At 52.5% G+C, this 10,000-nt stretch overlaps 5 protein-coding genes across 5 annotated transcripts in view; 2 read left to right on the top strand and 3 right to left on the bottom strand.

Annotated features, from left to right (window-relative positions):
* Positions 1-2,657, top strand: part of PTSG_01698 (uncharacterized protein) — a 2,726-nt gene extending 69 nt beyond the window's left edge. Inside the window, exons 1-8 of the mRNA XM_004997619.1 lie at positions 1-9; positions 238-378; positions 603-688; positions 1,074-1,158; positions 1,389-1,451; positions 1,552-1,622; positions 1,849-1,967; positions 2,327-2,657. The exon at positions 1-9 is cut by the window's left edge and continues 69 nt beyond it. Of these exons, the coding sequence (XP_004997676.1) occupies positions 1-9; positions 238-378; positions 603-688; positions 1,074-1,158; positions 1,389-1,451; positions 1,552-1,622; positions 1,849-1,967; positions 2,327-2,433 (681 nt within the window). The 3' untranslated portion in view covers positions 2,434-2,657. The remainder of the gene's footprint in view (positions 10-237; positions 379-602; positions 689-1,073; positions 1,159-1,388; positions 1,452-1,551; positions 1,623-1,848; positions 1,968-2,326) is intronic.
* Positions 2,658-3,120: 463 nt separating this feature from the next.
* Positions 3,121-3,654, bottom strand: PTSG_11769 (uncharacterized protein; the record flags this gene model as incomplete). The annotated part of the gene is made up of 1 exon (XM_004997618.1): positions 3,121-3,654. The coding sequence occupies one exon, from the start codon at positions 3,652-3,654 to the stop codon at positions 3,121-3,123; it is 534 nt and encodes a 177-aa protein (XP_004997675.1).
* A 466-nt stretch (positions 3,655-4,120) lies between these two features.
* Positions 4,121-6,168, bottom strand: PTSG_01697 (guanine nucleotide binding protein; the record flags this gene model as incomplete). The annotated part of the gene is made up of 5 exons (XM_004997617.1): positions 4,121-4,309; positions 4,620-4,736; positions 4,967-5,132; positions 5,348-5,838; positions 6,088-6,168. The coding sequence occupies 5 exons, from the start codon at positions 6,166-6,168 to the stop codon at positions 4,121-4,123; spliced, it is 1,044 nt and encodes a 347-aa protein (XP_004997674.1).
* Positions 6,169-6,660: 492 nt separating this feature from the next.
* Positions 6,661-9,058, bottom strand: PTSG_01696 (uncharacterized protein). The gene is made up of 6 exons (XM_004997616.1): positions 8,932-9,058; positions 8,335-8,448; positions 7,881-8,052; positions 7,567-7,630; positions 7,137-7,366; positions 6,661-6,705 (listed from the first exon to the last, which is right to left on the bottom strand). Exons 1-6 carry the CDS (start codon positions 8,996-8,998, stop codon positions 6,672-6,674), a joined length of 681 nt encoding a protein of 226 aa, XP_004997673.1. The 5' UTR covers positions 8,999-9,058; the 3' UTR covers positions 6,661-6,671.
* The window catches only part of PTSG_01695 (uncharacterized protein), a 5,092-nt gene continuing 4,134 nt past the window's right edge, over positions 9,043-10,000 (top strand). Inside the window, exons 1-2 of the mRNA XM_004997615.1 lie at positions 9,043-9,342; positions 9,553-9,984. Of these exons, the coding sequence (XP_004997672.1) occupies positions 9,124-9,342; positions 9,553-9,984 (651 nt within the window). The 5' untranslated portion in view covers positions 9,043-9,123. The remainder of the gene's footprint in view (positions 9,343-9,552; positions 9,985-10,000) is intronic.

The following is a 10,000-nucleotide window of genomic DNA, read 5'->3' as shown; positions in this document are numbered from 1 at the left end:
TCTGCGGTGGTGCGTTCGATGCGCGGCAATGTGTTGTGACAAAGTGGCAATGCTGCAATGGTCACTGGTGACAACGGTGATGATGCTGGCTGCACAGAGAAGTGGACGTGTGTGTATGTATGTGTGTGTGTGTGGGTGTTGAGGTGATGTTATCTCTCTCTCTCTCTTTTGTTTTTGTGTTGGTTGTGTCATCAAGGCTCATGGCGTTCATTGCCTGCTTTGCGTTGCGCATGACAGGAGTATCTGAAGGGGAAGCGGCAGGATGCCGTGCTTGCTGGTGCCAGGCTACTGGGCATCATCCTTGCCATTGTGCACATGAGGCTGGCCATTGTCGTCTTTGCGGGCGTGTACGCTGCACGCGTCATGCAGCGCCTGGAGGTCTGTACGTGCGTGCGTGCGTGCGTGCGTGCGTGAGTGAGTGAGTGAGTGAGTGAGTGAGTGAGTGAGTGAGTAAGTGTGTGTGTGTGAGTGAGTGAGTGAGTGAGTGAGTGTAGGTGAGTGAGTGAGTGCGTAATTGAATCAACCAACGAGTGGCTGCGCCAACAAACGGCATAGTTTTTTTCAAACCCTGCCACGTTCCCTCAACCCCACACCCACAACAGGGCGTGAGCTTGACTCGGGACTGGTTGCGGCGTGCCATGCATGAAGACAGCGGGCACTACGTCTTCTATTGCCTCGCAATCTACAGGTTGGTTGGTGGCGGGACATGTATGTACGTGCGTTTGTGTGCCTTCGTTGTAAACGCTCTTGCACCTCCTGCGCTTGTGCTTGGCGTTGATGCCATGTGCACGTGGGCAAGGATGGGGTAGTACCGCTTTGTTTGCCATGCGATGTTCGTGAGTGTCACTGTTCTCTCCTTTCTCTCCCTCTCGCTCGGTCGCTTGCTTACACACATACATTCTGTGTTTGCCCACTCGCTGTCTGTGTCACGCACACACTCACACTCTCTGTATGTGTTTTCCCACTGGCTTTCTGTGTCATACACGCAAACATGCGCACACGCACACACACACACACACACCTGTGCACATTTACCTACGACCATACTTACACTGGGTTGCGTGCTGTCGTAGTCTTCCGCCATCCCTTGTGCTGCTGTTGCCAGTTACCTTGAACAGCTTGCTTGCCGTCATCGGCTTCCTCAACGTCATGCTGCGGGTGAGCTGCTGCCCTGAGCTGCCTCTTGTTCTGTCGGTCGACCGGGCAGGGCTGGAGGGAGACACCCACCATAGCAGTGGTTGTTACATGGCGTCGCATCTCTATCACAGTGCACATCACACGAGTTAACCCATTTGCTGCAACTCAACACACACACACACACACACACACACACACACACACACACACACACACACACACACACACACACACACACACACACGCAACAGGAGACGGGACAGCCGGCCGTGCTGAAGTTCCCCATCAACTTCATCGCGCAACGGCAGCAGTCGGTGAGTGCACTCGCAATCAATGCTGCACGTTGTTTGTCAGCATCGTCTCACATCACCGCCCGCTGACACATTTTTCTCTGCTGCCTGTGTTGGATCACAGGTCTTTCAGATGATCTGCAACTTTGAGGTTGCAGCCCTCTTTCTCACCGTCTTCACCCTCGTCACCTCAAGGTACACGTGATGCGTGCATGTGCGTCGGATACGTGTGTGCATGTGTGCTTGTTATCTGCGTGCGGCATGCCTGTACTGCAATGCGCATGTGTGTCATAGTGGTTGGTGTGTGCATTTCCAAATCTGCCACTTGCCCTTCACATACAATTCACCCGCTCTCCATCATACCACCACCACCGCCGCTCAACCCGCGTCTGTCTCGGTGTTTTCGTGTCGCTGTGCAAAGGCTGGCAATTCCCGCGCTGTTGGCGTTTATGACGATGGCTCTCTTCCACATGCTCCGTTTCTACTCGCGCCGCAACAACACCAACCGCATCTTCTGGTCCCAGGCCGTCTTTGTCCTCGGTGCGTGTGTGTGTATGTGTATGTGTATGTGTATGTGTATATGTATGTGTATGTGCGTATGTTGATGTGTGTATGTGTATGTGTTTGTGTGTGTTGATGTGTGCCTGTGTCTGTGTCTGTGTATGTGTCTGTGTATGTGTCTGTGTCTGTGTATGTGTATGTGTATGTGTGTGCATGTGTGCATGTTATGTGTGCATGTGTGCATGTTATGTGTGCATGTGTGCATGTTATGTGTGCATGTGTGTGTGTGTCTTTATGTTTGTGCTGGTTGCATTTCTTGTCGTCTTGCTTGTCCCTTGCACGCAGCACTCCGCGCTCATGCTGCTACTCTCCGCCCCATTCTTTGCTGTTCCCACCAGATCATGCGAGCACACACCGCTACTGCCCAGCCATTGTTGCGCGCGTGTACCATGCCATCAAGACGCGTGTAGTCCAGTATGCCACCAGGATCAAGCCGCAGGAGTGACATGCGACCATGCCGTGCAGTGACACGGCCACCTGCTACACGCTGCACGCTGTGTGCGATGTGTTTTATGCGATGTGTGTTGCACGCTGTGTGCCGTGCTATATACATACTGTCGGCGCCGTTGTCCTTGCCAGTTTGCGAATGTGTTCTCGTGTTATCACGTCACATCACATCACGTTGTGTGGTCCCAAGTGGTGCTGCCACGATTAGATTGAAACATGACACGTCGTGTGAACGTGTGGCACGCCAGCACGCAGTTGTCTCAGCAACCGTGAACAACAACAACAACAACAACAACAACAACAACAACAACAACAACAACAACAACAACAACAACTTAAACAACAACAACAACAACAACAACAACAACAACAACAACTTAAACAACAACTTAAACAACAACAACAACAACAACAACAACAACAACAACAACAACAACAACTTAAACAACAACTTAAACAACAACTTAAACAACAACAACAACAACAACTTAAACAACAACTTAAACAACAACTTAAACAACAACAACTTGAACTTACAAACAACAACAACGGGCTGCTATCAATCAATATATCACCACGCCACAGACATGCCGTGGTTATAGCTCACACTGCCAAACAACAATAGGCAGTTGTTTTTCTCCAGCATCTGTATGTGTGAGCGTGTAACGAGTTGTGAAGAGGTTTATTACAGGCAAACACACAATTGCGAACTGCATTGCATATGCGCATGTGTGGAAATGTGTGTGTGTTGGGGGGGGGGGTGAGGGAGAGCAGTGCTTGTGCATGCGTGCATGCACGCATGGTGATCACACCAACTTGCAAAGGCACACAACACACATGCGCAAACACAAAACAAAGAAGCACCATATGAACGCACGATGCTGGAAGAGGTGTGAGGGTGGAGATGAGGGGGTGGAGGGCTACGTGGCACCGTGCGCATGTGCGGTGATGACGAAACACATGCAAACACACGAGTGCAAACTAGAAAGAGAAACGAGCAAAACCAAAAGAAGGAAAGGAAAGAGAAGGCAAGGAAAGGGAAGGGAAAGCGCGGCTGCACGACCACGACCACGACCACGACCAACACAGCAGCAAAGGAACACAAGAGGAGCACCGAACGTATCCCGCGAAGGAAGCAAAGGGAGAAGGGCAGAAGAGAAGAAGAAAGGGCCTGGTGGAGGTGGCGGTAGAAGAGGACGCAAAGGCTGAACGAGGTCATCACTGGAAACGATGACCGACAGTGAAGGAGGAAGGGAGGGGGAGGATGGGGCAGAATTGGCTGACGAAAATATCAAATCAACGGAAAAAAGAAAGAAAGAAAAGAAACGAGTGCAAGCTTCCAGTGGTGTGAAATGACAACAGCATGCCCCGCGACATGTGAGACGAAGGAGGGGAGGGGGGGGGGCGAAAACCGAGGGATTGAAACGTCCACGCACGACGGGAGAGTAACGGGATGTACAAACGCAAACGATGGTGTGCTGGAGAGCAGCAATGGTCAACAACACTGCTGGCACCGCCAAGGAAACAGAAAAAAGGGAGGAAGAACAAGGCAAGAAAACAACACGCACACAGACACACAGACGGGCAGTAAAGATCAAGACAAAAGGCAGGAGTAAACCAAAGCTGAAACCAAGTGCAATGATTGCTTGCTGTTGTTGTTGTCGCCTTCTAGTTGACTTGTGGGCTCAGTAGAGGTTGAGGTTCTTGAGCTGCGAGCGAATGAGCGTGGACCGAACTGCGTTGAAGACGTGGTAGATATTCTCTGTGTTGGTTGCCGTTGTAAAGTGCACAAACAGCTGGTGCGTCTCCGGCTTCTCGCGGAAGTACAGGTCCTGGATAAACTCGCGTGCCGCCTCATAGTCGCCGTCAGGGCCCTGAACCACACACACACACACACACACGCACACGTGTGCACAGCGCATACGCGGTAGTGCAGCGAGACGAGCCAATCGAGAGGTGAGGCAGGGGAGGGGGTTGCGTGAGTAAAAGGAGCAGGCGTGGGCAAGTTGTGAAGGAGTTGGAACCGCAGTTGTGCAGAAGGAAGGGCGACAAAGTGAAAGAGTGATGGTGGATGAGAGGTGACACACGTTGCGAGCATGTGTGTGTGTGCTGTGTGCATGTGTGTGCATGTGTGTGCGTGTGTGTGTGTGTGTGTGACGAGGCCGCCTTGAGTGTAGCACGTACCGGGAACTCTGGAAAGTGTTTCTTGAGAGAGGAGCGCTTCACCTTCTCCTCAAGCAAATCCTGCTTGTTCAGGAACAGAACAAAGGACGTCTCCCGGAACCACCAGTAGCCGATAATCTGCGCCAGGAACATCAACAGGTGGTGAGATGGTGCCAAACATGGACCACGGAGGACAAATCGATAAACACATGGGGGATGCAGGCAAAAGTTGCACCCGCAGTTGTGCATAGCTGCACATCGTTACACACACACACACACATACACGTATATCCACACACACCCACCCACCCACCCACCCACACACACACACACACACACACACACACACACACAAGAGTGCTGCTGACCTGTGCAAAGAGGGCGACGCTCTCCTTCATGCGGTTTGTCTCGCTGTCCTCGGCAAGCACTTGGTCGTACTCGTTTGCCGCAGAGATGAAGATGATGCTTGTGATGTTCTCAAAACAGTGAATCCATTTTCGCCGCTCCGACCGCTGCCCACCGACATCAAGCATCCTGAGGCGCACGAGTGAATGCATCCACGTCCGTTCATAATTCAAGGTGAGCACATTCATGGCAAGAGCACACACGCTGCCTCGGCAAGCCAGACAAGACGTAGAGACGCAAACGTTGTCACAGGCACAGGGGCACACACAGAGGGATGCATGCCATGTGCTGCGCACGGACACACACACATACATACACACACACACACACACAAACACACACACCTGAAAGTTGCCTTTTCGACCTCGAAGGAGACCTCGTGAATGCCTGTTGTTGCCTCACGCGCTCTGAGGATGTCATCGTTGTCTGGGATGTACGACGGCTCGCACAGGTCGTTCAACTTGTCAAAGAAGTACGCTGTGCTGACGCTCAACTGGAACTCGTCTCGCCTCGCGTATGCCTTTTGTACGCCCTTGTCTTCCCACAGTTTTCGGAAGAGCTCCTTGTGTGGTGCGAGGTCTGTGAACGACGCCTCGGAGATGTCGAGCAGGTCGTATGCTTGCTCAATCAGGCTCTGGTTCTCAAACGCAATCTCTAGCAGGTCCATTGCATCGACCAGCGCCTTCATGGAGCGAAGGCAGTTGCGGAAGACGAGGATACGAAACCGTTGTCTCTCCTCATCGCCAAAGCCGCCGCAATACAGGATCTTCATCTGTTTCACAACTGTGGACTTGCCAGACTCTCCAGTGCCCAGCAGCAGGATCTTGAACACGCCCTAAAGTCGGGTAATGCAACGTGATGTGCGAGGGCGAGTAGGTGAGAATGAGTGTCGTGTGTGTGTGTGTGTCGTGTGTGTGTGTGTGCATAGTCACGTTTTGGGAATGGGGCGTGACGAAGGACCGTTTGCAAGCGTCAGTAGAATGACACAAAGAAGCCATCCACCCACAAGTACACATACACAAGCACACGCGCCCACCCACACACACCCACCCACACCCACACACACACAGACATGCTCGCATACCTTGCTTTGATGACCGGCCTTTCTTAAGGCCTTGTCAATCTTTTTGCTGCGCTTGTCTGTTTCTGACGATCCGCACGACATGGTGGCGGGCGGCTAACAGAGAAGTAGCGTTTGTGTGTGTGTGTGGGTGGGGGGGGGTGGACTCCCAGCCAACCAAGCAACAAAACAAAGAAAGAAAGAAAGAGGGAGGGAGAGAAGGCTCCGGACGAGCACAAGTATCGATCGGCAGTAGAAATCTGCTGCGAGCGTTCCGCCAACGCCGAAAGAAGGGAAAGGTGGAGTGGGGCGGAGGAGGCAGAGGACAGGCAATGAAAACGCAGCCTGTGATGCAGTAGAGGGGTGGTGGTTCCTACTGTGTGCTTGCTAAGCGGTAGTGAAGTGATGTGACACACGTCAAAGCGGAGTTGTACGTTCAAGTAAAAGGGAGGACGGTAAGTGCAAGGAGGAGGAGGAGGGGTGTGGTGTGTGCTGGTCGTTGTTTGTGAGTGCTTGTTTGTGCCTTTGCCAACAAAACTGACTGTGTTGTGTTGGGGGAGGGAGGAATGCGGAAAATTGAGTATAATTTCCACAATTTAGCGTTTACTTCATTTTATGCTGTTCAGTGTCGATAGAAGGAACCTTTTTTTTTGGCGTGTGTGTGTGTGTGTGTGTGTGTGTGTGTGTGTGTGTGTGTGTGTGTGTGTGTGTGTGTGTGTGTGTGTGTGTGTGTGTGTGCGTGTGTGTGTGTGTGTGTGCAGTGAATGCGACGTGAGTGTGATGGGACGTAGGAGCTGTTACATTACTGTGGTGCGAGGTGCCTGTTGTTGTGGGCATAGATAGCATGGAGCAACGTTCCCAAATCAATGTGGTGTGTGTGTGTGTGTGTGTGTGTGTGTGTGTGTGTGTGTGTGTGTGTGTGTGTGTGTGTGTGTGTGTGTGTGTGACACATCACATGTCACATCAAATGTAACTCCCTCAGTGACGTTTGGTTGCTTCTTCCCGACAGACAAATCACCCCCCCCCGTTCTTCGTTCGGTCATCGACCCACATAGCAGCGTTGGTTGACGTACTGTTCGGTGTAGTCCTGGATGGTGGCGGCGACGCCAGCCTTGGTCATGGCCGCTGGGTTGAGGGTGGTGAGCACACCGATGGTTGGAATGCCGGCTTTGATGGCAGCAGAGGCGCCCGCAATGGAGTCCTCAAAGGCCACAGCACGGCTGCCTTGCGCATTCAACAGCTTCAGCCCCTGCAAGTATGGCTCAGGGTGCGGCTTGGCGTGTGTGCACTCGTCTCCAAGGATCTGCCACCAAAAAAAAAAAAAAAAAAGCGTTGGTGAGAGGATGGAGTGTGCATTGTGTGTGTGTGTGTGTATTGTGCGCGTGTGGATTGAGTGCGCGTGTGGATTGAGTGCGTGAGTGTTGAGTGTGTGAGTATCGAGTGTGTGAGTGTTGAGCGTGTGCATTGTGCGCATTGTGTGTGTGTGGCAAGCCGTGCCCTCACCTGGTGAGAGGTGGGGAAGAAGCGGTCCAGTTTCGAACCCTGCAGCATCATGTCAACGTTGATCCTGTGTGCGTGCGTGTGGGTGAGTGGCACAACAACAGCCAGTGCAAGCAAAGCTGTGCAACCCAAGGCAAAGAACCAAAACAAAACAAACAAGAGCCAGTGGGATGTTGCACATTATCTTACCACCTGTCCTCTTCTCTCTCTCTCTCTGTCCCTCTCGCTCTCTCTCTCTCTCTCTCTCTCTCTCTCTCTCTCTCCCCACACGCACAGGTGTACACACTTAGCCTCTCAGTCTTCACAAAGCATCATACCTCGGGGCGTTTGTGACGAGGCATTTGGGAACACCGGCATCATCCAGCGCCTCCAAGAACTGGACAATGCCATCCACGGGGTCTGTGCACTGCGCTGCCAGCTCCCGGAACAAGGCCTCTTTGCGGAGTGAAAGCTCCTGTACTTCGGGCTCAGGGAGCTCGGGCTTCAGCTCTGCAGAAGGCAGCGTGGCGTGATGATGTTGGTGATGTTGATCATGTTGGTGATGTTGGTGATGTTGGTGAGGTTGGAAGAGGGGACACGGAGAAGAAAGAGGGGCAATATCATGGCAAAGTGGCAAAAGGAGCAAACACACACACACACTTACACACACGCAGACATACACATATGCACACAGACAGATAGATGGACAGACAGACACCGACAGCCACAGACACATAGACACAGCCACAAACATAGACAGCCACATACATACATACATACACGCAGATACACCTCGAAGCACGGGTGGATTCTGGCGACCGGAGATGGTCTCTTCATATTGATCGCTGGAAATGGAAAGCCCAATCTCCTTGCCAATCTGCTGCCATGCCTGGTAGTGCAGATGGTCTAGTGTTGCCGCCATGGTGCAGTGTGATGGTCATGGTGCTGCCATGCCTGGTAGTGCAGATGGTCTAGTGTTGCCGCCATGGTGCAGTGTGATGGTCATGGTGCCAGACATCGGCACAAGAGGCAGGCACATGGACAAAGACACACAAAACATACACAAACGTACACAAGCACACACACAGACGCAAAAGTACAATGACACACACACACACACAAAACATACACAAACGTACACAAGCACACACACAGACGCAAAAGTACAATGACACACACACACACACACACATACACACAAACATACACAAACACACAAACACACAACACACACAAACACACACACACACACACACACACAAACACACACACAAACATACACAAACACACAAACACACACAAACATACACAAACACACACAAACATACACAAACACACAAACAAACAAACACACACACACACACACACACTCACTCACGGCTGACGCACCGGTGTGGACGAGGGTGCCATCGAGGTCAAACAGCACGGCTGACAGTCGCCGCAACACGCTCCTCATCCTCGTCGTTGTTGTTTGCCGAAAACTGGCCAAATCACCAACGACTCTTCAGAACTTTTCCACTGCAACACAAATACAAACACCAACCAACCCAGCCAGCACCCACAACAACATTCAGGAGCATCATGGCAGCGGTGGCACTGCTTGTGGTTGTGGTGGGAGCTGTTGTGGGCTTTGCTTCGGCGAAGCTACCTCCATTTCCGCTCGAAGGAGTCGTAATCAGCGCCCTGCATAATGTCAAGATGTTCAACAAGCAGGACTTCCACCCAACGGGTTTCACGCGCGACACCTACCTGGATGTCATCGCTCCCGTTGTCCTGCACTTCCGGCAATTCCAAATCAAGGTGTGGCGCGCGCGTGTGTGCGCGTGTGTGCGTGCGTGTGCGTGCGTGTGCGTGCGTGTGCGTGCGTGTGCGTGTGTGTGCGTGTGCGTGTGCGTGTGCGTGTGCGTGTGTGCGAGGACGGTGGCGATCTGATGTTGTGACTCACTGCACACACACACACAAACCTACACACACATACGCACACACACACACACATACGTTCACTGTTAGGATGCCTTTAGTCCGCAGTATGGCCGAATCATCGACCCGTATGCAGGCGTGGAGATTCAGTACAGCACGCCAACGTTTGCCTTTGCTGGAGCAACGCTAGTGCGCAACGAGTACTTCAACTCGACGCTGTCAGCGGAGGTGCTGGACGACGTCGCCCTCGCCACCACGGCCGCCCTCACGGCACTTGCCTTCGGTCAGCCCGTCGGTGACCAAGGCTGCGCACAGGGGCACTGCAACTTCTACACCATGCCGCTGATGCTGACGCTCAAGACATTGGATGGGCTCGTGTCCAAGTCTCAAATGGACAAGTGGCATACACTCGCGCGCAGCATCGATCCTCATAAGGCATACAAGGGCTGGCCCGGCGCCGTCGGCAACTGGGTATTGCTTTGTTTTGTTGAGTGCCGGGGGGGGGGGATATTGTGTGTGTGTGTGGGGTGGGGGGGTT

This window comes from Salpingoeca rosetta (genome assembly GCF_000188695.1).
Source record: "Salpingoeca rosetta unplaced genomic scaffold supercont1.3, whole genome shotgun sequence".
Lineage (NCBI taxonomy): Eukaryota > Choanoflagellata > Craspedida > Salpingoecidae > Salpingoeca > Salpingoeca rosetta.
This window is presented reverse-complemented; position numbering and strand designations above follow the sequence as displayed.

Coding starts and splice junctions, on each gene's coding strand:
- PTSG_01696 (XM_004997616.1), bottom strand. CDS start 8,998: ATGAGGAGCGTGTTGCGGCGACTGTCAGCCGTGCTGTTTGACCTCGAT. Junction 8,449..8,931: donor TGGCACCCTCGTCCACACCG/GTGCGTCAGCCG, acceptor CGGCAACACTAG/ACCATCTGCACTACCAGGCA. Junction 7,367..7,566: donor TCTTCCCCACCTCTCACCAG/GTGAGGGCACGG, acceptor TTTTGGTGGCAG/ATCCTTGGAGACGAGTGCAC.